Here is a 26,545-nt window from a genome sequence, read left to right as displayed (position 1 = left end):
TGCATAATGCACCGTTTCGCGAAGCTTTATTACCGTGTGTGCTGAGATCCTGCTGGCCCACAAGAACCCGGAGGGACCAAAGTCCACCGGAGGGGACATTAGAGTGCGTCCTGGCCTCTGCTCGTCACACACCATCTGAGCAGCTTCTGGGAGCAGCGTGCTCTCGGAATGGCTCGGACCTTCATCTTCATCCTGCTCCTCTTCGTTGGCCTCCGGGGTGACTCGGGGGAAGAGGCCCGAGGCCGCAGCAAGAGGGACATCAGCAATGACCAGTGAGTGTTGGGAGTTTGATCAGTGACGGTCAGCACTGTGTGCAGGTTATTGGAGTTCTATTCAATAATGAGCAGTATTTGTTGCGGGTTTGGTCTGCAGTGGACAGTAATGACCAGTGTGTTCTGGGACACTGTAGTTTTATTCCGTGATGATGTTGGAGAACTGGAGTTTAGACAGTTTTGAAAAAACAGTGACCAATAAATTGCAGGTTTGTAGGGTCCTGTTCAGGAATGACCAGTGAAGACCATAGTTCAGCTGTCATTGGACGGCGGCGAACTCTGCATTCTGTGTTACCGCAGTTCTGTGACTTACTGCAGTCGTTTCCATAAACAAACTGCAAATGCCGTGGTTCTGGAGTTTTGCTGGAATAATAATTTTCTATATAAAAACATTTTAAATTTTAAATAAAAATATTTTATTTTTGTGTAGAGCCCAGTTGAAGAAGCAAAACCCCAATCATACAAACCAATCATTCACACCAAAGGCAACACTGATTTCAGCCCCCATGGACCCAGGCCTCTGAGTGAAGCTCATAGAATGGCTCCCATGCAACTTTAATGTGACAGCAGGGGACATCGTGGTTAGAGGTGTTGCCTTGCATTCAAAGGATCTCGCTTTGAATCTCACTTCCTGCTGTAGTACCTTTGAGCAAACCAGTTACACAGAACTGATAGAGTAAAAAATTGCCCAGCTGTGCAAATAGGTAAATCATCGTAAGCAGCTATATTGCTGCTCCAAAAACCAAATCTGAGAAAATCCTGCTTTAAGTGACATAAAAGGTGTCCCTGCTGAAGTGCTATCACAGCTCAGATAGGTGACATGTCACATAAGATGCAAGATGCTGACCATAAAACATTAAATGGAGGTGATGTGCAATCTAACAGATAGCGAATCGTTTAAAAAAACATCATAAAACCAGCAGTTCGCCTCTGTGGTTTGTCTTTATGGACTGATGAGATGATTACGTGGATTGACAGGACACCACAATCCAAGTGGAAAAGTAAGCAGTGTCGTTTTTATACGGAGCGGGTGACAGGTTTGATTTGCAGTGATTTATTTGTAGCCAGCAGTTTGTGTCGTGCTTAGAGCTGTGGCCTTGCAACTGAAGATTCAGGGATCGAATTTCTGCTCTTGCTATTCTACCCTTCAACATAATACTTACCATGAATTGTTACAATAAAAATTATCCAGCTGTATAAACGGGTAAATCACTGTAAACAGTTTGATATACAAACGTGACCTTGTAAGCCACCTTGGATAAAGGTGTATTTTTCAAGGTTTAACTAGTATATATAATGTTGAGATTTTTATCGAGTGATGAGAAGGTCTATCACCCATGAAGAAGGAGAGCAGTGTGTTTAGAGACCCACGGCCTGAAGCAGCACAGGAGACACATGGGGCACCTGCTGTGTTTCTGTCCCAGACCTCGCATGATCTCAGACGGTGGCCACCTGATCTTCTCCACCGGAGACCACAAGGACATCCGCTTCCTGACTACAGGGTCCGGCACAGTCAGGGTGGGCAGTGAGAACTTGACGCAGCTCATCGGCCAGGTGCGACATGATCTAGAGGAACACAAGTAATCATATATGTGGAGAAATGAACAGTACATACGAATTCAGACACAGATACACAAACCCTGGAAACACACACACATGCTTTCATTGGCACAACCAGGAAACTGGATGAAAGTTCACAGAAACTTAAGTCTCATCTTCACATTTATTTATTTATTATTTTTTTTTTAATGGCCAGTTGATATCAGTAACATGTTCTGTAATAACATGGTATTTAGAAATGAACATTCTTATTGAGGCACTGTTATAAAATTAGGTAATACAGAGGTTGTAACCATGTATAAAAATCATTTCTTACCACAACCGCATTTCTTGATTCTGCTACTAATAAATTTAAAATTTTTTTAAACGTTTTTTTTTTTAAATTTTTTAAAAAAATGTCCAAGAAATAAAATTAGATCATTTTAGCCAGCTGCTTGATGTTGTGGTTATCATTTATAGTTCAGAATTTGTATTAATAAGTTAAATAACTGTAAGGAATTGCACTGTAATCTTTGTAAGGATATATTAAGTTGCTTTGAAGAAAAGCATCAGTTAAATAAATGTAAGTAAGTCTTAAAATCAAGTTAGAGATATTGCATGAGGAATACAGGACATTTTATAGAGGATGTGTCCCTGAGAAATAATGAAGAAAGCATGGTGGCTCCTTTGTTTCTATAGACCAGTTAAAAACACTATAATCTATAATTGGCCCATTGTCCTTCAAAATGTAGTTTCCCCAATGACTGACTGTCCCTTGTCTTTTTAGATTAAGACCAACAAAGATGACATTGCCAACCTGAAAGCCAGTGGAGGGGTGGTGCCCCCTGAAGTGACCAGCCAGCTCAACCAGCTGAGCAGTAGGGTGAGGCTTCATCTGTTGTTACCATTGGTCATCTTAGAACCTGTCTTCAGGATGTGCTTTTGCAGTGACAGTAACCGCCTGCTGTCCACAGTGACCCTCACTCAATGTTCACTTGTCTCCAAAACCAGTAAAATGACATCATACCATGAGTGAGAGCAGAAGTGAGAAGACATGGTTATTTCACTATGGGGACTCATGCAACCCATAAGGCATTACTAATGATTGGTGTTTCATTTTTTCAGGTGACAACCATTGAATCAAATGTCCAGACCATAGAACAGGTAAAGATAACTTTAAATGTGTGCATATGTATGGATGCATAACATAAATTTGTATTATGTGTGACTAAAATAAGTTCATTCATGTTGTGGCCCGACATCTCTTGGTCTCGCTTCACACCTTGGTCTTCTTGCATCTGGTTATTTTCCCTCTTTCTTGTCTTCCTCTGGCACTCTTTCTCTGAATTCAATTGCATTTCCAGCCTGCTTTGTTGTAATCACAGCAGAATGTGTTAAAATTTGATTTATAACCTTGAAACAGCAGCATTCCTGGCAGTGTACAACCAGCAACTGGTAGTCATGTGTGTTTCTCTTTGTCTTTTAGACGATCCAGATGAAGACATGTAACAGCAATCCTTGTCAGAATGGGGGCACTTGTCTGAACCTGCTGGACAGCTTCCACTGCATCTGTCCACACAACTGGCAGGTGAGGGGGTTGAAGCTTGTGTTTGCACCTAAGTGGACCTGGTTCCACGGGCAGTTCATTATCTCTCAATTTGGCTCTCTATAGAGGCATGGTGTAGGTCAGCAATCAACTGCAGCTGGTCATAGGTTTGCACAGTCCTGGTCCTATGAACCTGGATAAGCAGCACACCTGTGGCACGGCGGTGGATTCCATTGTGATCAAGGTTGTAGTTGATGACTACGTGTTCGCGGTTGTGATCCAGGGCCCCACCTGCACTGCGGACGTCAACGAGTGCCAGCTCTACGTGGGAACGACGCAGGGCTGCCAGAATGGAGCCACATGCGTCAACACCGCTGGATCCTTCACGTAATTATTTGCGTGTGCCTGTCCTGAAGTAGGAGAACTTAGAGGAAGCACATTTCAACATGTGCTCCAGATCCTCTTTTCACAAGCACAACCAGGGCTGGCAGTTTGTCTGTAAATCAGCTTTCAAAGAGTCGCCTACCAAGTGTAGCACTGAAAACCCTCCTCTTCGGATGGAATAGCAGTTTTTGGGGACTTCTAATGATGTCTACGTCCACAACCTTATCCAGGTGCACCTGCTCACCGGAGTGGTACGGAACACACTGCACATCTCGCTATGATGACTGTGCACTCGGCAGCCAGAATCTGTGCTCCCACGGCCTCTGCATTGACTCGGACAGGGTGACGCCCAACCAGGTGAGTCCAAGGAAGGAAGGAGAGATCTGCAAGATCCACAGGGAAGCTGTGTGCTGTGGAGTGCGAGTTCTCCAGTGGGTGAAACTGGTGCGGATGGTGCTTGAGTCTGCTGTCCTCATGATCCTTTTGTTCCTGTCTCTCTCTGACTGCTGCTGGGTCCGAAGCCCAACTACAAGTGTATCTGTGACTCCGGCTGGATGCCACCCTCGGGGAGCCCGGCCTGCACAGCGGACATTGACGAGTGCAGCCTTCCCAACAAGCCCTGTTCCACCAACCCTCCCGTGTCCTGCTTCAACACCCTGGGGTCCTTCTACTGCGGGGCGTGTCCTGCAGGTACGTCTTGCTCGCGGTGCATGGATCCCACCGCTTCTGGACCACGTGAAGTTTGAGTGGTTCATTGTGCAATACAAGGATTTCACAAACTTGCGGTTTGAATTTACCAGCTTTTTCATCTAGGCCTTTCTTCTTATAACAAGATGAAGTCGGTCCTTCGTAAATAGTCCAACGTGTTAGAGAAATAGTGTTTGTGTGTGTGTGTCCACCCGGTTCTGTGCAGGTTGGCAGGGTAATGGCTACAGCTGCCTGGATGTGGACGAATGTGCTACCAATAACGGCGGCTGCTCCACCTCCCCGATGGTGCAGTGCCTCAACACGATGGGCTCCTTCCACTGTGGGACCTGTCCGCCAGGTACACACATACACACACCTATGCGTTACACACTTAGAAAGTATTCCATAAAATTACTGCACAGCATCCTAGACACCAGAACTCATGTTCTCCAAAGTAATTTTGTGTTTGCTTTTTCATGCTGTGGCCCACTTTGACTGATGAAAGCTTTCTGGTCCAAACAGGGTTCTGCTGCTCATGCTGGTTTGCAGCTGTTCTGATGTAATCTAATTGAGATGCGTGTTAATACCCCTACTTTCCCACTCTCTTTTATGTGAGGTGAAGGGATGAAGGAGTAATATCTTCCATCTACAGACAATACCAACAGCAGTTTCACTCTGAGAACAGAGTCCTCCTATGTCCTGAGCTTGTTGGGACCCATGATGGCTGAACCCATGAACACAGGAACACAGATAACTGATCAATTTGAATGCCGAACCCATCGACTTCAGGCTCTATTTCAGGTCTCTGATGACACTTTGATTTATTGGACTGAGAGTTTGACTCTGCTCTGTGTTCAGGTTACGAAGGAGATGGGAGGACATGTACTCAACTCAACCTGTGTGCCACCAACAACGGCGGGTGTCATCCCCTGGCGACCTGCTCTGCGCCTCCTGGTATACACACACGCACACACACACATTGCTTTTACAGCTACTGCATGACCAGAGGCACTCAATAAAAAAGGTATTTAAGGTTTTATTGGCTATAAGGATGCACAGCCCTTCTTGATCTGCAGTTGAGTATCTGATTAGAGGCCATAAAAGGCTGTAATTCTAAACATGATGTGTCATCAGTTTTTACATCTGAGTACAAATAACACACCTACAACGTTCAGGTCCGGAATTAACCGCAGCCACTTGGCAGGCTGGCCAACTTCTTATGAAACAGCAACACTTCATGTTGGCTGATATTGGGAACTGTCATTTGCGGTAATTAATTTGACACTTTTTTCTAAAGGAACTTAAGACACATTGATTTACCCATTTATACAGTAGGGTTAATTTTTACTGTACGAATTTAGGGTAAGTACCTTGTGTAAGGGTACTGAAGCAGGAGGCAGAATTTAAACCTGGTGAGGGGGCGCAGATACTCTATAGTTACTACACCACCTGCTGATTAGAAACATTCTCTCTTAGGAATTATTCAATAATATTCATGTTTTAGCAAGTAGGACAGCTGGTAGTGTAGTGGTTTGCGCTACTGCCTTTTGATTCAAAAGTCATAGGTCCCAACCTCTAGTAATACCCTTGAGCAAGATGCTTACCATAAATTGCTCCAGTAAAATTACCCAGCTTTATAAATGGGTAAATAATGGCAACCTTACCATTGTAAGTTGCTTTGGAGGAAAATGTCAGCTAAATGAATAAATATCAATTAGTTATACTTTTTTTTCAAAAACTGAACTGCTTTGAGCAACACTCTTGACCTTTGGCCTGTATTGGCCTTCTCAAGCCATCGGTGGAATTTACTTTCTTTTTCCTTTTCTTTGTTGATTTGTAACATTATATGTTCTTCTGCTCATGAAGTGTGACATTGACTAAACGCAGTCTGTTTTTGGTACAGCCCCAGTTCCTTTGCCGCTGTTCAGCATTTTGGCTCTCTGTGTGGGTTCGACTGACTCTCACCCATCTCCCTCCTCCCTCCCCATAAACCGCCATCCAGGAAGCACAATCCCCATCTGCACTTGCCCCCCGGGGTACACTGGCAATGGCTATGGCCCCACGGGCTGCACCCAGACCTCTGATGTCTGCCAGACCAGCAATCCCTGCGTCCATGGCCAGTGTGTGGTGGGTTTGAATGTCGCCTGCTGACTCACATATGCGCATCACAATAGCCTGGTGTTGAGCTACATTTATATTTAAAGCGATACAGTATATTGTTATTTTATCATGTCCAGAACATTGTGAGCAATGAACAGTTTTGGTAAAAAAAAAAAAAATATAAAACCACGAGTTCAATTACAGGGCATCAGCAAGCAGCATAAACAGTGTTTCAAGTTCAGGTCCTTTCGAACCTTCAGCCGGAAGTGCTGATATTCATCTAATATGCCATATCCATGTACTTTTAACTTTAGCCTTGACTGCAGTTGTTCAAGTTTGGAAGAATTTGCACTTTTTATAGTCAGTAAAAATCATGAAGTCTTGCATATTCCACATTTTTATCATTTGTGAAACTTGCTGTATTGAGGTTGATGTACAAGTTGCTGATCTGAGCAAACATGTTACACAGCAAAGTAATGTCAGGTTTTACTGGGCTTTATTTTAAATGTACTACTTACTGTTTTGGATTCTCTGGGGAGTCTGTTTATCTCTCAGTCAGGAAGTCACTATTATTATTATTATTATTATTATTATTGTGTTGTTGTTGTCGTTTCCAGTAAGATAATTCAGTCTAAAAATTATAGTGTGGTATTGTGACAAAGATAAAAGATATATTTCCATAAAATACATGCATGACATGAATGTGATAGGACAAGTTTTGATGTCATATGAGGAGATGCGATGTCATGTTATGTCATAGAAATGTGGATGTTCTGTCCCCAGAGCACCACCACTGGCTACATCTGCATGTGCGAAGCCGGCTGGTCGGGTACGAACTGCAACGAGAACGTGAACGAGTGTGCCAGCAATCCCTGCCAGAACGGGGGCACCTGCGTGGATGGGGTCAACGGATACACCTGCACCTGTACGAGCCAATGGACTGGGCCCAACTGCGAGACTGCCCAGCAAGGTGTGGTTGTGTGTGTCTCTGATTCATTGTGTGTATTTGTGTGTGTGTGTACCTCAGCATGCATATCTGCACATGCTTACTTTGGACATGACGCTGTCCTTCTCAGCATGTGGTGGATACCTGACCGGCCCGGCCGGCACCTTCAGTTACCCCAACACCCCGGGGAGCGACCAATACGACCACATGGTCAGCTGTGCCTGGGTCATCCGGGTCAATGCAAACAAGGTCAGTGGTTCAATTCAAGGAATAAGCCGAATCAGGAGGTTCACGTTCAGCCTGGAACGAAACCCTCACAAATGTGGTTGGTCTTCAGGATCATGACTTGAGTAGCACCGCACTAGAGGAGAGCCAAAACGTTGGTCATATGGCATCTTTGGGATGCTGCTTTGTCTCCTTGACCAGATTGTGCGCATCACCTTCCCGCACTTTGACCTGGAACACAGTACGGGCTGCAGCTACGACTTCCTGCAGATCCATGATGGCGAGAGCGCCGGCGCGCATATGTTGGGCCGCTACTGCGGCACGGCGGCCCCTGCCGAGCTCCTCAGCTCCCACAACACCATGTACTTCTGGTTCCGCTCAGACCACTCCATCAATGCGGGGGGTTTCACCGTCGCCTGGCAGGAGCAGACACCAGGTCTCTCCACCCATCCAAAACAGCTAATGAGTCAATATGTCTTAGTAATTAGTATATTTTCGTATATTTTTGGAATCTTTATGTATTACAGATAGCGTTTTTTCATCAATCATAAATATTATATACATTAGAAATAAGAGGAAATATGGGTTGCCCAGAGGGGTGACTTTGGATACTAAGTGCACTTAGTAACCAAATATTAAATATATACATACTGCAATCAGTATTTTTTCTTTATGTCATTTATAAATATTGAATGTTTTTCTTCAAGGGGAATTTTTCCCTTTCATTGTATGTGTGATGTGTGATGTGTGGTCTTCTCGTCCAGAATGCGGCGGATCCCTTACCGAGGCATATGGCTCCATCAACTCTCCTGGTTACCCCGGCAACTACCCTCCAAGCCGTGATTGCTACTGGACCGTAAACGTGAATCCAGGACTGATCATCACTTTTGCCTTTGGAACCCTGAGCCTGGAGCATCACCCTGACTGTAACTATGACTACCTGGAGGTGAGGACCGGTTTAGAGCGCCTCTTGCCATTACTGGATCACTTTTCTGGTTTCTTGAGAGGTTTGCATTGCCAATTTCGGTTCTTTGGTTCTGTCTATTAAGAACTTAAGACCATCTTGTTCTCTCCCAGTTCCGGGACGGCCTGCTCCCCGAGGACCCGGTCTTGGCAAAGTACTGCAGCACGTCCTCCCCTCCCCCGCTGTTGACCACCGGTCCATCGGCTTGGATCCACTTCCACTCAGACTTCAGCACCAGCGACCTTGGATTCCACATCACCTACACCACCTCGCCATGTGAGTGCAGCATATCTGACAGATGGCCTCTCAGCTGGAGCAGGTTTGCACCAGATTATGTAGTAGGTTCTACTCATTGGACCATTCACATTTCAGACCGTGTCATTGGCTTGCAGAGCTGTCACATCTATACAGGACCAACCCTGACTCCCCTAAGATATGCAGGGAGAACACCTTTGGCTGAAATACTAAACTTACAAAAATATTACATTTATTCACTTAGCAGACATTCTTCTTCAAAATATTCAGTTGGGTGATGACTAAATTCCAATAGAAGATATCCATCTAATTTCCAAAACCGCTTGTCCTGAGCAGGGTCATGGTGAACTGGAGCCTATCCCGAAAGAACTGGTCACCAGGTTGAGAGGGGGTATAGCCTGGATTGGACAAATACTAGACATACCATAATAAACTACTTACCTGTTTATGACATGGAACAATGTGGCATACACACCCACCTACACAATATGGGCTGTTTATAGTCACCAGCTAACCAGGAATGCTTCTCTTTGGATTGTGGGAGGAAACCAGAGCACCTAGGGGAAACTTACACGAACATGGGGAGAACATGCAAATTTCAAGCTGAGTTGGGTTTGATCCCAAGTGTGAACCCAGAGCCCAGGTGATGTGAGGCGCTAGTGCTACCTGCTTGCTTTTTAAGGAAATGGTTTATTAACAGCTGGATATAGTGCTGCAGGTGTGGAGATGGAGCTCTTTGTGTGTAAAGTTCCTGAAAGAGTCCTGCTCTTGTACCATATATTACGGCTCAGCCTGAATATCCACAGTGAAGATATCCTGTATAAAACAGAACACAGGGATCTGTAGAAGGAAAAGTCTTATAAGTAGCGAAGACAACAATAATACATGACCCCACACTGCTGTGCTTGTTTAAACTCCATCTGCAGTCTCACTGCAGGGTTCTTCTTTAAGTAATTTCATATTTGATCGTTGATCTTGATTTTTCTTGTGAATGGTGGGAAATTGAAGGTAGTGTAAACATAAGATGAGTGTCTGTCACTAGCAAACTTATGGCATAAGACCACCAAATGAGATCTGGTATTTTAGAGGAGAATTTAAGTGCTTTGATTACAAGCTCTGGGCATTCAATGTGTTTTATTAAGCCTGAGGCAACACATGTAAAACCATGGAAAAGCATTAGTATTAATTTACATTTCAGTCTTCAGTCACAGTGGATTCCATGACAATTTCCTGCTTCTGACTGTCTGAAGCCAACAATAAGATCACACCAAGAGGACAGTTATTGTAATGATTTTGCATGTTCCATGAAAAATCCACGGTTAATACACAGTGGAATGCAGGACTAGAGAGTCAAGTTCACAGAGAGGAACTACATTTTTACCCTTGACCCATTTACTGGCCCTTTAGAGCATCAATGGGTTGACTGGAAAATGGTTACCAGTACACCTGTAGGTCATGTAAGACATTCAAACTATCCAACAAATTGTAGGAAGACAGTCCCTGGTACATACAGTAACTTTTCCCATTTTTCCTCCCCTAGCTGACCCGGGCTGTGGGGGCACCTACACGGACAGCGAGGGCATCATCATCTCACCCAACTGGCCCAACAACTATGCCCACAACCGCCAGTGCATCTATGTCCTGCGTCAGCCGCCCAACGATGCTGTTGCTCTTAATTTCACCAACATGGACCTGGAGGTCCACAGCGGTTGTGCGTTTGACTTTGTGGAGGTGGGTCTGATCACTCTTGGCCCTCAAGTACTTGGCTAAACCTTCCAAGCAGGGTAAACCTCCTGACGATGAGGACAGTTCAGGTGAAAAATTAGGCTAAATTTAAACTTATACGGTGAAATAATCCTTCTATATAACATGATGTTGCCAAATCATATCAGAAACTCTTGAAGGGACATCCACCATGTGTGTCAATACTCCTGTGCCCCAGGTGCGAGATGGCCTGACAGAGACAGCCCCACTGGTGGGGAAGTACTGCGGATCCACTTTACCCGCCCCCATCATCTCCAGCTCCAACGGGCTCTGGGTCCGCTTCAAGTCTGACACTTCCATCAGCAAGGCCGGATTCCGGGCTGTCTACCAAGTTGGTGAGGAGCCAGAAACCTCGACACTGGATTCATATTGCACCGCTGTACTTTTTTGCATGCTACACACCTTCACCCTGAATTGTCTACTGAAACAATTGTTGCATAAAAATATTTAGATCAAGAGTACAACATCAACTCCTGTTCTGGTTCAAGATCTCAAACTAGGTCTTTCCTCAAGGTGCTCAACCATTATGACACATTTGGTAACTGTTGAACAGGTAATCAGGGATAGAATCTGCTCCAATCGTTGGCTGATTACCAGAAAATTAAGTTACGGTGTAAGTCCGCCAGTGTACAAAACATATTAGATTGTACCATGGTAGACTACCATACCACACCTCTCCACCTTATACCAGGAGGAACCATCACTCCACATCTTAATGGACCAACATACAGTACCATGGAAGACTACCACAACACCAAAGACCACCTCACTGTGGTTGACCACAGCACCATGGTAGAGCACTGCATCATTTATATCACACTTCCTAGTAGACCAACATACAAAACCATGGAAGACCGCATAACCACAATATGCCATATCATCGTACACAAACACAGTGCATATTAGGGGCTACCGAACTACTGAAGACCATCTCACAGTGGTTCATCATTGCACAGCAACATGGTGGATTGTTTCATCACTTTTTACCATGGGAACCAACAATATACCAAAATACAATGCCATGGTAAACCACTAGATTTCAGTAGACCAACCCTTTTGCATGTTCCCTGATGCCATGTATCTCAGCAATCTTGGCAAGCATCCTACTTCAGGAAGGTCCCATAAGAAAGCTAAATCTGGTGATACAAACTAACCTGGCATAAAGCCACAGAAAACAGACCCAAATTTAACTTCTGGTTCCTGTTTTCAAATTCCACTTCTAAGTGTGCTTTCTGTGAACATGGTCTTCATTTAGATAAATATCTGCACAAGTTGATGACCTGATGTAAAACTTGTTTGAGGTCAGTAGAGCAATGTGACGAGCTTCAAGATAATGTTAATAAACCCATCCTATGTCACTGTACTTGAACTCATCTCCTACAGCTTGCGGGGGGACCGTCTCAGGCTTGGGCCAGATCCGTACCCCCTACCACCCAAACTCATACCCACACGAGAAGACATGTGAATGGGTGATCAACCAGCCACAAGGCTACGTGGTCACGCTTGCCTTCCTCACCTTTGACATCGAGCAAAGCTCCACCTGCTTCTTTGACTACGTTGAGGTAACCAGCTCACACAGTGGATTCATGCAATAGATATTAAAAGTCACCAATATGGTACCAGCTGATACGCAACCACCCACAGGTCAGGGATGGATCTACGGCGAGTTCTCCCCTGATTGGACGATACTGTGGCTCCCGAGTGCCACCGATGCTCCAGTCTACGCAGCAATCCATGTACATCCGGTTTGGGACTGACGCATCTGTTAGCAACCATGGTTTCACTGCGGAGTATGCTTCTGCTATTGAAGGTAGTGGTCAATGAGATGGTGTGACCAGTGGCAGTACAAAACTCCCTGTTGCATCACCCATTTTTGAGTTTGACTGTGTGCTTCTCGGAACTAATGCCAACATGACCCTCCGCCAGGCTGTGGAGCAACCTTGAATGACCCCTCAGGCACAGTCACCAGCCCTGGGCATCCCACCAATTACCCACATGGGGCTAACTGCACCTGGTTCATCTCCGTTGCCCCCGGAAACATCATCCGGCTCACCTTCACCTCCTTCAACCTGGAGTACCACTTTAACTGTCTCTATGACTATGTGGAGGTGTATGACAATGGCACAGCAGAGACAGGAACCAAACTTGGCAGGTGACCACCATGTGCTTTCATCACAGTCATCTTCAAGCTTTTCACACAGCCGGGATTACACTTAAATATTTACCAAAACCTAACAAAACCTATTTTCCTACATGCAAAATAATCTATTCAGCAACTTTAGGCCTTTGGTTTGGTTCAACAATAACCAGCCTCTCCACGTGTAGCATGGCTAAAGACTTGTTCTGCTCATGATGTGTCCCTGGTAGGTACTGTGGTCGATCTGTGCCACCATCACTGACCAGCACAGATAACCTGATGACCATCCTCTTCGTCTCTGATGTCAGCATGGCTACTGAAGGCTTCTCTGCAAACTATGTCTCCATCAATGCCACAACTGGTACTGTTTCCTCAACAAACCCTACAGTATTTGGTTAAACAAAGAGTCAACATTTTAATTAATTCTTTGACTTTTCTGTCTCAGTTTGCAGGGCTCCTTTTTTCTCCTTTTTTCCTACACCCAGCAACATCATCACCTAATAGCAAGCTTTCAATATTCCTCCACCTCCTGACACATCTGTTTGAAATTCTATTTTTAATGTCTGTCCTGAACCAGTCGTTTGATTTTTCCTTTGAAGGGATAGTTTTATGATGTTTTAGTTGAGACAGGGTGAGTGAAGTAGGGACCTGGCCCTGGACAGCATTCCAAATTTTTCACAGAGTGTGTTTTTCTAGTGTATTTATAACGTAACCATTAAGCTTGCTGGTTGCATTTTTAAGTCTGAAGGACCTGTATAGCAGATTTGCAGACCATCTGGGTAAAAACAGATCAGCAGAAAAACTGAGAATTTTTAAGACTTGCATACTGGTTCTTGTGATTTTGGGCACCTTGGTCAGAGTCACTGAATTTGTGAGTTAAAAGGGTTTCTGAATCATGAGAAGTCCTCCAGATGAACATTTTAAAGTTAAATAACATAAATATACAACAATAAATAACCGCTACACACCAACCAGACCACTTCGCTCATCTACTTCTGCTTGCTTGGTGGTCCTGAGCACGAAAAGTAAAGCATGGAGGTTCTCAGTTCTTGCTTTGTTGTGGTGGAATGACTTCCCCCCTCTCACTCAGAACTGCAGAAACTCCATTCACATTCAAGAAGCGTCTGAAAACTCACCTTTTCCAGATTCACTTTGCCCATCATCTCTCAAGCTCATGTATGGTGTAAATGTTCATGCACCGTAACTTTATGATCATGCCCAGAAAAGCCTTTACACAGCTGCTACTCCTGTATTGTAGGTAAATGTTCAAGTACCTAAGAAAAAAATTATAAGAAGATGATCAGGAGTCGTCTATTCTGAGTTTTATACACCTACCTGTGCCATGAACATCGTTAAATAAAGTGGAAAGAAACAAACTATGTTTACTTAAGAATCATATGTCTGCAACTATGTCTCTCTTTCTCCGAATATAATGCACAAATTGTATTTCTCTGAGATGTACATCGCTTTGGAGAAAAGTGTCTGTAACCCCATATAACCCCACTTCCTTGTCTACCCCGGTGTCTTTCTCACAGACTGCAGTGAGGTCTTCAGATCCCCCACGGGGGTGCTCAGCTCTCCGAACTACCCCAACTACTACCCGATAAGTCGTGAATGCGTGTACCAGATCATCGTGGGAAACAACATGCAGATCATGCTCAACTTCACTGACTTTGAGCTGGAGGGCCCATACCCTGACTGCCGCTTTGACTATGTGGAAATCAGGTGACAACAGTGTGGTCCCAGCTGCCCCACTTGGGTCTTGCCTTTGCCATTTCTTCAGAACTACTGATGCTACATACTGTTTTTTCCACCTCCTACCACCCCTAACTGTGGTCAAACAGGAGCAGCAAAGGTGCTCCAGCATCATCCAGTCAATCATATCAACTCTTAATGCGTAATAACTGGTTTAGTTGACCTGAATGGTGTCTTCAGGTTGCTGGTTGCAGACAGTTGACACATGGTTCTTGGTTCCTGGTTGCTGTTTTACTCAAACTGCAATGTGCAATGGTCTTTGTGGAATGGTACATCTACCCTGGATCATGAGATGGACATGAATGGGGGAGGGGAAGAGGAGACCAGGATGAGGAAATATGAGGTGTAGGATGGTGATTTTTCTATGTGGATGACTAGACTCTAAAGGCACCCAAAATGCTGAGAGTACTCTTTGCATGATCACTTGAGAGCTATAAATCTGAAATACCTTTTCCATGATCCTCCAGTACTTTCCCCCCCTTTCTTTATACAGTTCTGCCCTGAGGCTGGTATAGTCTCACACATTTGCATTCCCATAGTTGTGAAAATTCCAGTGATGTCATCCGCTCACCTCCTACAGAGATGGTGGCTTTGAAACCTCTCCTCTCATCGGCAAGTTCTGCGAGTCTCAGAAACCACCCCTGCTGGTCTCCCACAGCAACAGGCTGTGGGTCAAGTTTCGCTCTGACTCCATTGCCACCTTCAGGGGATTTACGGCACACTGGGATGGCACACTAACAGGTGTGTGTGGCGATGGAGCCAAGAGAGAGTCTTTTTTGCACATATACATACACAAAATCACTATCAAGAATATAACTAAGGTACACCATTGGCCCTGATCTGGAATAGCTCTATTTCAAAAGAAAATCACACTTTGCACTCCAGAAGATGAATTCTTTATTGTTTACAGCAGCAATTTAGGAAGCATATTTTGCTTAAGGGTACATCAGTAGGCCACTTGCTGGGACTTGAACCAATGCCTTTCGGGTTACAATTTCATGTTTTTAACTACATGAGATGAAAATTCCTTCACTGCTAGCTTTAGTTTGAGAGAATCCCTATTGCGCATGGATTCATTAGGCATCAGTGGATGAAAAGCTTCCTGATGTTGGACCATAGAGATGGTAGTTAACCTAACAAAGCTTCAATTAATAAATAGTAGAACATCAATTTATTCTGAGTGTGTGGAACTGACCAATGTGTGACCCACGATCTGACCTATTACCAAACCTCTTCTGAATCTCTCTACTTCTGCCCCACCTATGTTTAAAGGCTGTGGAGGAACCCTGACCACCAGCACAGGCAGCTTCTCCTCACCCAACTACCCCCTGCCTTACCACTCCAACTCCGAGTGCTACTGGCACATCAGAGCCACGGGCGGCAGCCGCATCATCCTGGAGTTTGGGGACTTTCACCTGGAGAGCAGCACCAACTGCAATTATGACTACCTGGCTGTGAGTCCATCACTGGTCACTTTTTGATATTTATGTATCACCAATGTGTGTGTGTGATTTGAGTTAGAATGCCCACACACATTCTAATGATCACAGTAGGAAGTCATCTCAAAAATACAGAGACATAATCTGTACATTAAGATAATGCAAACACACACACACACACACACACACTTATTCCATACGGGGTCACGGGGAACCGGAGCCTACCCGGTAACACAGGGCGTAAGGCCAGAGGGGGAGGGGACACACCCAGGATGGGACACCAGTCCATCGCAAGGCACCCGAAGTGGGACTTGAACCCCAGACCTACCAGACAGCAGGACTGTGGTCCAATCCACTGCGCCACCGCACCCCCATAATGCAAACATATACAGACATAAATCATAAATCAATACAACACAAGGGCAAAGGATTACAGTATTTACCAGAGGTGGTCCTGTATCATTATCTAAGATCTGAAAAGGTGACTAAATCTCCCATAATTAATTACAGTCATGATCAAGGAAGGTCAAATGTTAACTTTTCTAGCAGAAGAAAGTTGATACTTGAATCAACCACATATTTCCAATAGATTTTCTGGTGTGGACCATTGTAATAAAATAAATTTCCTTGCCAAGTATAAAACAATAAACAATGTACATTTTATATCTTCGCCAACAACCCAGCCTGGTTTGAGGTTTAATAGGTATATGGATATTATTGTGTCGGAAAGGCTGCCAGGAAGCAACACCAAACACCAATATGATTTGGATGGAGTTGCAGTTCTGATGTCCTCCACCCCCAGGTGTATGATGGGAACAGCACTGCCGCCTCCCCACTGGCCCATCTGTGCGGTTCCACCCTTCCTGCTCCCGTCAACTCCAGCAAGGAGGACCTGTTCATCAAGTTGCGCACTGACAGCAACATCAACGCAGGGGGCTTCCTGGCCTCATACACACAGTGTGAGTTTCCCAAATAGAGCGGGTTCTCTTTAGCATTTGGAGAAGATTGACTGTTAAGGGACAGTGTGCTCAAAGATGCGTCAAACAAAGGCAGCATGTGAGGGATCTCTTTCTCTTCTGCAGATTGCCAGGGAATTTTCATAGCTAATCAGAGCCAAGGCGTTCTTGAGAGTCCTGATTTCCCGAATAGCTACCCCCACCTGGCCCATTGTAGCTGGACGATTCAGACTACCATGGGCAACACCATCAACTACACCTTTGCGGCCTTCGACCTGGAGAGCACGTCCAGCACATGCATCTTTGACTACATCAAGGTGAGCGGTCATCTCAGAAGTCAAAATGGAGAATCAGACGTGGCCTCAGGGTTGGACCCCAATCATTTGCACCAGTCATGAAATGAATTTCTAATGTCAGTGTTCTGAGTTTTGTGATTTTGGTTTGTAAAAATGTAAAAATACAAATTGAAGGCAGTGAGGTGTCTTTGGAAACTGTCTTTTCAAAGATGCACTGAGTTCCCAGCTCTGGCCACCAAGGCTACATTGTGACGGTTGAATGTGACATAGTCAACCAGACTGGCCCTTGACATGAGAAAAAAGACACAGGAAAAACATTTCCGGGACTTTCCATCACCATCCATGCCAATAATCAGCAATTCGGGGGGGGGGGTGTCAGGAAGTCAAGGAGCTCCCTGGTGGGGCTTCCTGAATGACCAGCGTTCATTTTCCATAGACCTCCCACAAGAGACTCTATTATCCTCACCAGCGTGGAAAAATCACTTGCACAGTCAGAATGTGGTAATTTACCATCTGGAGGAAAACACAAGAGATTCACACATTCGTCCATGAGCTCACACCACTGGAAGCCCTTTTAGTAATTTATCACAGCAATATTCTTTACAAATCAAAAATAACATCTGTGAATTTGTCAGATTTAAATAAGTCAGTACTTTATGTGTCAGACAAAACCCCTGGAGATGGAACTGCCATGGGATTGTACTTTCTCTACGAACACCAAATAAAACGAGCTTGTTTTTAAAAGACCAGAGTTTATAAACCCTTCAGCAGAGTCTGTGGATTAATAGCTTTAAAAAACAAAGAAGAGGAGAGTTCCCTGGCACCAAGCCCACAGGAAATGAAGGTAGTCTGATGATGTCATACGGATTTGGGTTACTGTGGTTACAACAAGGGCAATGAACAAGAAGGGTCCACTGTTCAGGGTCTGGCCATCATCCTCTTGGCTGGATTTTGGGAAATTCCAGAATTTATGGAGTTAAGGCACTAGCAAAAGTTGTTTACCTTATTGATACACATAAAGCAATTTTTAAAAGGACCCCTCATGGAAGTCATACACAAACATTGTCCAAAGCTGGGGCGAACCGGAGCCTTACCTGGCAGGACAGGGCGCAAGGCTGGAGGGGGAGGGGACACACTCAGGACGGGATGCCAGTCCATCGCAAGGCACCCCAAGCAGGACACAAAGCCCAGACCCACCAGAAAACAGGCTCCGGCCAAACCCGCTGCGCCACCGCACCTCCATCCTCATGGAGCTGAAACCTGTTATGAATGCATATAGGATACATAAGAATCTTCACTTTTCACTGTTAGAAAATTCTGGAAAGCGAATACTACAAAAAACATAAACCATGTAAGTGAAGAACTGCAGGTTTCATGTAAACAGATAAGGTAAAAATGATCCTGCTGTGTAAACGAGTAAATCATGTTGCTTGAAAGGATGTTGTGGCTGAATTTTGATGAGTGAATTACTTTTCTTTCAGCTCTACAATGGACCTAATGAGCAGGCACCTCTGATTGGTACATTCTGTGGGAACACGCCCCCTCCACCCGGGGCCACCACTGGCACTTCTCTGCACGTGGTCTTCCAGTCAGACTTCTCCATCTCTCATACGGGCTTCAGGATGCTTTGGTACCAGAATGGTGAGGAGGACGTGTTCATACAAAGCTCAGTTGGGTCTAAAGTCAAGATGTTGATGACAACGTTGAGCTGTGATGATACATTCCTGTGGAGTCCATACACTCCTGTTGAGTCCAGATGTTCATGAAAATGTTGAGGTTATCATAAGTCACTATTTGTCATCAGCTGACCCTAGAAACAAGAGCCTTGTTACAGACAACTTCACATTAGAGGGGAAGCTCTGACACAGTGCTCTACACCTCACTGTGGAGTAAAAGGGACAGCAGGTGGCATAGTGATTAAAGCCATTCACTGTCCAGTTGAAGAATCTGGACTTGAATCCCACCTCCTGCTGCAGTACTCTTGATCAAGGTGCTTACCCTGCTTTGATACATTAAGAATCACCCAGTTTGGTGTCTAGTTTTCTGCTCTAGTGTGTGGTGATTTTTAAAACACACACACACACACAGGCTGAAGCCACTTGTTCCGAGGTGACCTGGAGCCAAACCCTGCAACGGAGGGCATAAGGCAGGAGGGGGAGGGGACACACCCAGGACAGGATGCCAGTCCGTCACAAGGCACCCCAAGCGGGACTCGAACCCTAAACCTGCTAGAGAGCAGGACCTGGCCAAGCCGCTGCACCACTGCACCCCCCCGGTTTTTAAAAGCTTTTAGAAAATTTGCTCCGATTTATATTCAAAACACCACTTTACCGTTTAAGAGGTGAGGTAAGAGATGAGGTAAAGCAGAAGGTCATGGACTGAGGCCCTTGAGGACCATGGCTGGCAGCACATGCTTCAGTTGTGCATTTCTGAGAAAAATGTAATGCCTAACAGAGTAAAGGACCCCACCTCACAGCTCGCAGGAAAGGAAAGTGACTCGCTCAGGAACCTATGATGTCATCCTCACTTGGGTCACCATGGTTACCAGCAGGACATAGAACAACAGCCCATACTCTCTGAAGGGTTTAACCAGGGTCCTTTTGGCTCGTTGAAGGGGTGTTTCTTGCCCAGTGGAATTCAATAATATGAGGGACCTTCTGCTGTCCAAAAATAAGCCTGGGAATGTGATCTGATTTACTGCAGATTTATAGTGCTTATTAAGTTGCATTTTCTGATTTTTCAGCAAATATTTTTTTCTGTGTACCTTCTCATTTATTTCCTGGACCTATAGCCTTTGTTTGTAAGAAAGTGAACTCCTCTGCCCTCCCACTGATACAGTAAAAATTACCTGGCTGTATAAATGGAGAAATCACTGTAATTACCTTAATATACAAACCTAACACAGTGAGCCAATTTATTGAAAAGTGACAGATAAATTAATGACTGTATTATACAGTGGGGGAGTTGAACCCATTTCCTTTGATTGGTTAGCAAGAGCTACAATCACTATGCCACCTGCTGTTCAACTGGATGTATTTAATGTACACAAATTAGCACAGATTTTTATTTACCTTATTTGTGTTTATTAAAGTTGCACTGCTCATTCTAGGACTAGAACCCACAACCTTTTTTGGCACTCCACAAAGAGCTGGTCCCTAGGGCCTTGCGTAACTCTCAGCTAGAGATACATTCTTGAACCGTGTCGTCAGGGTTGTTGGCAGCGTGCCTGTGCCTCTTTGTCTTTGTCTTTGTCTTTGTGTGTGTGTGTGTGTGTGTGTGTGTGTGTGTGTGTGTGTGTGTGTGTGTGTGTGTGTGTGTGTGTGTGTGTGTGTGTGTGTGTGTGTGTGTGTGTGTGTTCTGTCTTCTGTCCTTCACTGTGGTCCTAAAGACAAGCAGGAAACTCCCAGCATTGGTCCCCCAAGGATGTTTCTCCAGAGATGTGATTCAGATACAGTAGCATTTTGGGGGGGTCATACACCACAGGAGGAAGGAAGGGGTACATGGAACTGAATAAATTTTCTTTGTGACAGCCAGAAAGTTCTAGAATTTCTTTATGACAAGCACGTTATAGCCCCTAAAAGTACAGTATCCCACTAGCACTTCTTGAAGGATGTTGTTTCCATGGTTTCAGCTGTGTTGTTCTGTATTTCCTTCACTTTGCTCCCTCTAAAGGGTAGAATTACTAATGGCACTAATGACCCGAAGTGCACAAGTCACCCAGAACACGAGTGTCTTAAGTCTTAAGTCTTAAGTCGAGCTTTATTGTCATTCCACTACATGTGTGGACATACAGTGTGACGAAATGTCGCGTCTCGCAGGACCACCGTGCTGTGTAAATAAGCATAAATATAAACATACAACACTAGACATAAGGACAGTCTCTTCAAAATGCCCAGTTTGCCCAGTTTCTCAATGGAGCCCACGCCCTAGATATATGTACAACACTGGAGAATCCAGTCATTTGGGGGTAAAGTGCTGTACTAGAGTAAAACTGTGCTACAGTGAAGTAAGAGAAATGGTTTGATGGTGGGGATTCAAATCCAGTTGCTTAAGCACTGGGTCATCCAACTGGATGAACTAATGCCAAAAGTGTGATTAATCTATCAAAACTGAATAGAAAATGCAAAAAAAATTACATAAAATGTTTTGTTACATTGTGTAATTTATGTACAAGTTACCTGCAGTAAGGAGATATGCAAAGGTCAATAAAGTATCTATCTATCTATCTATCTATCTATCTATCTGCAGGTTGCGGTGGGGACCTCTTTGGACCCAGCGGATCCTTCAACAGCCCCGGCTACCCCAACAGGTACCCTGAGAATCGTGAATGCATCTGGTACATCCAGACGGCCCTCGGCAGCAGCATCCAGATCACCATTCACGAGTTCGACGTGGAGTACCACCCGAACTGCAACTACGACCTGCTGGAGGTGGGTCTCGACCTTGGCTCTTCCGTCTCTGTCTTCCCCTCCTCCTCCTGGCTCACTATAGGATGCTGGACATGATGTGATTAGTTTTTCATTTCAGTTCATCTTCCTTCATTTGCATAAAAATGATATGCATGGGGGTGTGGTGGTGCAGTGGGTTGGACCACTGTCCTGCTTTCCGGTAGGTCTGGGGTTTGAGTCCCGCTTGGGGTGCCTTGTGATGGACTGGCGTCCCGTCCTGGGTGTGTCCCCTCCCCCTCCGGCCTTACGCCCTGTGTTACCGGGTAGGCTCTGGTTCCCCGTGACCCCGTATGGGACAAGCGGTTCTGAAAGTGTGTGTGTGTGTGTGTGTGTGTGTGTTTGTGTGTGTGTGTGTGTGTGTGTGTGTGTGTGTGTGTGTGTGTAAATGTTGTCTGTATCACCTGAGTCATGCAAGGGTTTGGAGGTGTTCCTTTCATATCTGAAGCTCACAGGTTTGAATCCCATCTGTTGTTCTAGTTACCTTCATCAAGGTACTTAGACAGAATTGGCAGAGTTAAAATGACCAGTTACCCTCTTCTATAAATGCATTAAACAGTATAGGTGGCTTTGTAAAGAAAAATAATGTGAAGTAAATGGTATTAAAATCTATCCATCCCATCGTCAACAACCGCTTGTCCCGAGCGGGGTCACGCCAAGCCAGAGCCAAACCTGGCAATACAGGGCACAAGGACACATCCAGGATAGGATGCCAGTCCATCACTAGCTACCCCAAGCAGGGCTCAAACACCAGGCCCACCACACAGCAGGTACCGGCTGAGGCTACCATGCCACCACGTCCCCTATATTTAAGTAACACAAAAATTAAATGGTATAAATGGATGAATAGTTAGCTGTACAACCATGCACGGTAGTTAAAAGATTTTTCCTGAATATTTATTTGGATCTCTCTATCCTGGCTAGTGAGTCATCCATTATTTCTCTACTTTCATGGAACACACTTTGGTTCAACAACAGAGTTGTTTATTCATTTATTTTCTGGTAGCTTTACCATCAAAGGCAAGAGATACTTTCAGGCCCTCAGGAGAAGAAACAGTACCAGGGGTGGGGTTTGAACCCACGAGGACTCACGTCCGTTGGATCTTAAGTCCAACGCCTTAACCACTCGGCCACCCTGGTCTGCTTGTTAGAATAGGTGGTGGACGTGGGATTCTTCTCAAGTGACATCAGCATAGGAGGGCCTCAAAGGTCTGAAGGGCAAAAGTCCATCAAGGGCAGAATTCTTTTGCTGCCTAAGCAAGCAGGTGGTGTAATGGTCAGCATTTGAATGTTGGTGGTTCCTGGTTTGAATCCCTGTACTGCTCTAGTACCTATTAAGGCCCCTAACCCTGAGTTGGTGCACTAAGAGTTCCCTTGGACAAAGAAGTCAGGTAAATGATAGTGGGGAAAAAAAGAGCAGTAAATTTTTATGTGATGCTGCTTCAGGTCCTTTTATGTGTTTGTGCTCAAAACTCTTAAGGGTCTGAATGTTACAATCACCTTTTAGGACACAGAGAGCCCTTTAAATCCAACTTCCTGTCTGAATACCCACAATCACACCAATACAGTAAAAATCACCCTGCTCTTCAAATGGGTAAAATACTGTAAGTTACTTTGGGGAAGCAGTATCAGCTAATTGACTGAATGACTAATGACACATCTACTATAATGTTTACAAAGGACAGCAGATGGTGTAATGGTTAGAGATGCTGCTCTTGTACTAAGAGGACTTGGGTTTGCATCCCCTTGCATGTTACAGTACTCTTGGTCAAGGTATTTACCCTGAATTAATACAGTAAAAAAAGTACCTTGTTGTACATTATATATCAGTGTAGGCAATATTAGTGTCTTTGGATTAAAGTAAGATACATAAACAAATTTGAATTGATTTCTGTGTATTTGAATGTGTTGCTGTGATTTTGGGTGTGTTTGCAGTCTCTGTTGTTTGCCTCCAGTGTGTGTATTTCTGTGACGGTGGTGTGTGTGCCCGCTCTGGCCACACACTAATTCCACGCTGATGCTCATGCTGCTGGAATGCTGACTTCCACTGGAAACTCAATGGGAGCAGTGGGGCAGAATGAACCCTGTCGGGGCTCTGGGATGGGGATTTGTCTTGGGCTTGCCCCCTCCCCACACACACAGAAACACACACACCCTCCTACATCACCTTTTTCTCTGGCTGGTGGGGTCTGCCTCCACATCAGGCCTTCCAGAACTTCACTTCCCCCCGTGAGATGGCAGAGCGCTGCCTTGTTTTTGATTATTCAATAATTATAGCCTTTGGCCATGGAAACTGACAGAAGTTACACACTGACACACGCCACACACACCAAGACCCATGACACTCAAGCAAAGTGAAGCTGTTCTGAGCAGGCAGTTACACCAGAAGGTGGTGCAATGGTTAGAGCTGTTGCCTTTGGACTGGAAGAGCTTGGTTTTGAATCCTTCCTGCTCCTGTTGTACCCTACAGAAAGGTACATACCTTGAATACTAAAATACCCAGCTGCATAAATGGGTGATTCTAAAATGCCTTAAGTGTGCGTGAGATTGTCCTGTGAGGGACTGAAATCCCATGGACTGTTTTTCACACCTTGTATTTCCAGGCAGACTCTGGACCTCCATGACCCTGCACTGCACAAGTGGTTATTGCAGCTGGATGGATGAACATAATCGATGTGCTGTCATGGAGAGGCTTGTCAAGCCCTGCTAGTGGCACCCTTAACCAGAATCTGTCCCCTTCCCCTCCCCCATAGGTGTACGGCGGCCCCGACCTGTCCGCTCCACGACTGGCCCAGCTGTGCACCACGCGCCCACCCAACAACCCCTTGCATGTGTCCAGCACGGGAAACCGGGTCACTCTCCGCTTCAAGTCCGATGCCTACGTGAGCGGCCACGGGTTCAACGCCAGCTGGCAGGAGGTCCCCGGTGGTGAGTTCCAGAAGATTCCACCAACTAGAAGTCCTTCTTGCCCCTAATCAGTCAACATCTTGGTGACCCTCCATCTTTCTGCTTTGCTGCCCACAGGCTGCGGCGGTGTCTTCACTGCCTCTAGTGGTGAGATCCACTCGCCTAACTTCCCCAACAACTACCCCAACAGTGTGGACTGCTCCTGGGTGATCAACGTGGACAAAGGCCACCGCGTACTCTTCAACTTCACCGTGCTTGAGGTGGAGTCCCAGCTGTCCTGCTCCTGGGACTACGTCGCTGTGAGTTTGCCCTTGCCACCCCCTACCTTTGGGATCTCATTCCTCTGCCTGACCCCGCTCCCCACCCAGGTATTGACCGTCCCAACCCTCCCCAGGTCCATGATGGGCCCAGCGAGTCATCACCTCTCCTCGCACGTGTGTGTGGCATGACCCCGCCCCCTCCCATCACCTCCAGTCAGAATATCATCTACGTGCGGTTCCGGTCCGACAACAGCAATGCCCACCGTGGCTTCAGCGCACAGTTTTCCGAGGGTTGGTGTTCAGTGACTTCCAGAACCACCAAGTTTTTACTAATTCCTGCATCTCAGCAGTTTGATTAGATGGAATTTCTCAAGATAGATATGGTTCAAACCCCAGTTAAGTCTTAATTCTTTAAGATGTGGTTTTCACCTAGGGTTGTGGGTCATCCAGGATGGTGGAGTGAAGATTTTGCCAGCTGTGTCCATCCAGATACTAACCAAGACCTCTACGTGTTGCAGCATGTGGGGCGACGATCGAAAGTGACGATGTGGGCGGAGCCATTTCCTCACCCCGGTACCCATTTAACTACCCAGCCAATCAGAACTGCAGTTGGATCATCAAGGCCAAGGAGCCGTGTACGAAAACCTCCTACCAAAAATCGACTGCCAAGGCTACATAAATGCAAAACACCGAGATTCAAATCCACAACCTCGGGGAATCAGAGATCAGAATTTGAATCTGTTCTCTTCTCACAGTCACTCACGTGACGCTGTCCTTCACCGACTTCAGCCTGGAGAACCACTATGGCAACTGCTCCTCAGACTCCGTGGAGGTTCTCGATGGAGATAACTACTGGGCTCCGTCCGTCGGTATGTTTGAGCTTTCATCTCTGAGATCCTCTGGTTCTGGCACCAGGATAACTGGTCTTTTTCTCTTGAGATGGGCAGTATTATGCAAAACACAGCAGGGAGGATTCTGGGAAAAATGGCCTAAACAAACACTTCCAACCACTGCACCCACTGGTCTCCATCACTGATACAGTCATCTGATAGATACTTCCTTTTAACAAATCCCAGCATTCTTTGATGGTTCAGTGGCTGGTGATGATTTTCCCGTGACAGGTCGGTACTGTGGGTCCCAGGTGCCACACCCTGTCACCTCCTTCAGCAATGCGCTTGTTGTCAACTTTATCTCCGACGGCTACTCGGCAGACAAGGGCTTCCGAGCCACCTATGCTGCCTCCACATCTGGTGAGTCCCTCATCTGTTGGTCACTGAACGTGTGTTGAAAACAGACATTATCTTACGAAGTGCGGCAAATGACCTCATACACTGGCTCCTCATGTTGTGAAAATCTGAGTTATGAATTTTTAAAGAGACCAAACCTTTTTTCCAGATTATTTATTTTACGTAAATTTCTGTCACTTATTTGCTTTATAGAATTTCAGTGTGCAAATGTGACATGTTTTTCTACATCCTGCAATGCGTTTCTGCATGTCAGTTAAAGCATGGTAAATGCAACTAACTGCACTTCATTCTTTACTCTGGGACAGCTGGTAGCATAGTGGTTAGTGCTATTGTCTTTTGACCCCCAAGGTTGCAGGTTCAAGTCTCACCTTTGGCTGTAGTACTCCTGTGCAATGTACTTATCCTTAATTGCTCCAGTAAA

The 26,545-nt window shown here is 45.3% G+C and overlaps 1 protein-coding gene and 1 non-coding gene across 2 annotated transcripts in view; one reads left to right on the top strand and one right to left on the bottom strand.

Moving 5' to 3' along the window:
• Nucleotides 1–148: 148 nt before the first annotated feature.
• cubn (cubilin (intrinsic factor-cobalamin receptor)) overlaps nucleotides 149–26,545 on the top strand; it is a 47,627-nt gene continuing 21,230 nt past the window's right edge. Inside the window, exons 1-35 of the mRNA XM_029255161.1 lie at nucleotides 149–272; nucleotides 1,697–1,826; nucleotides 2,599–2,694; nucleotides 2,937–2,975; nucleotides 3,298–3,399; nucleotides 3,641–3,744; nucleotides 3,972–4,098; nucleotides 4,263–4,431; nucleotides 4,655–4,786; nucleotides 5,287–5,382; nucleotides 6,431–6,555; nucleotides 7,312–7,498; nucleotides 7,605–7,723; nucleotides 7,901–8,135; nucleotides 8,464–8,645; nucleotides 8,777–8,939; nucleotides 10,459–10,649; nucleotides 10,861–11,017; nucleotides 12,066–12,244; nucleotides 12,327–12,492; nucleotides 12,609–12,834; nucleotides 13,050–13,180; nucleotides 14,355–14,544; nucleotides 15,155–15,315; nucleotides 15,847–16,028; nucleotides 16,816–16,972; nucleotides 17,096–17,286; nucleotides 18,747–18,906; nucleotides 21,514–21,695; nucleotides 24,464–24,638; nucleotides 24,735–24,916; nucleotides 25,012–25,168; nucleotides 25,396–25,512; nucleotides 25,633–25,746; nucleotides 25,999–26,127. Coding sequence (XP_029110994.1) covers nucleotides 169–272; nucleotides 1,697–1,826; nucleotides 2,599–2,694; nucleotides 2,937–2,975; nucleotides 3,298–3,399; nucleotides 3,641–3,744; nucleotides 3,972–4,098; nucleotides 4,263–4,431; nucleotides 4,655–4,786; nucleotides 5,287–5,382; nucleotides 6,431–6,555; nucleotides 7,312–7,498; nucleotides 7,605–7,723; nucleotides 7,901–8,135; nucleotides 8,464–8,645; nucleotides 8,777–8,939; nucleotides 10,459–10,649; nucleotides 10,861–11,017; nucleotides 12,066–12,244; nucleotides 12,327–12,492; nucleotides 12,609–12,834; nucleotides 13,050–13,180; nucleotides 14,355–14,544; nucleotides 15,155–15,315; nucleotides 15,847–16,028; nucleotides 16,816–16,972; nucleotides 17,096–17,286; nucleotides 18,747–18,906; nucleotides 21,514–21,695; nucleotides 24,464–24,638; nucleotides 24,735–24,916; nucleotides 25,012–25,168; nucleotides 25,396–25,512; nucleotides 25,633–25,746; nucleotides 25,999–26,127 — 5,257 coding nt within the window. The 5' untranslated portion in view covers nucleotides 149–168. The remainder of the gene's footprint in view (nucleotides 273–1,696; nucleotides 1,827–2,598; nucleotides 2,695–2,936; nucleotides 2,976–3,297; nucleotides 3,400–3,640; nucleotides 3,745–3,971; nucleotides 4,099–4,262; nucleotides 4,432–4,654; nucleotides 4,787–5,286; nucleotides 5,383–6,430; nucleotides 6,556–7,311; nucleotides 7,499–7,604; nucleotides 7,724–7,900; nucleotides 8,136–8,463; nucleotides 8,646–8,776; nucleotides 8,940–10,458; nucleotides 10,650–10,860; nucleotides 11,018–12,065; nucleotides 12,245–12,326; nucleotides 12,493–12,608; nucleotides 12,835–13,049; nucleotides 13,181–14,354; nucleotides 14,545–15,154; nucleotides 15,316–15,846; nucleotides 16,029–16,815; nucleotides 16,973–17,095; nucleotides 17,287–18,746; nucleotides 18,907–21,513; nucleotides 21,696–24,463; nucleotides 24,639–24,734; nucleotides 24,917–25,011; nucleotides 25,169–25,395; nucleotides 25,513–25,632; nucleotides 25,747–25,998; nucleotides 26,128–26,545) is intronic.
• trnal-uaa (transfer RNA leucine (anticodon UAA)) lies at nucleotides 22,768–22,850 on the bottom strand. The gene has a single exon. It is a non-coding gene; the product is annotated as a tRNA-Leu (tRNA).

Source organism: Scleropages formosus, chromosome 9 (genome assembly GCF_900964775.1).
Source record: "Scleropages formosus chromosome 9, fSclFor1.1, whole genome shotgun sequence".
Taxonomy (NCBI): Eukaryota; Metazoa; Chordata; class Actinopteri; order Osteoglossiformes; family Osteoglossidae; genus Scleropages; species Scleropages formosus.
The sequence above is the reverse complement of the archived record's forward strand: the minus strand, read 5'-3'. Positions and strand labels throughout refer to the sequence as shown.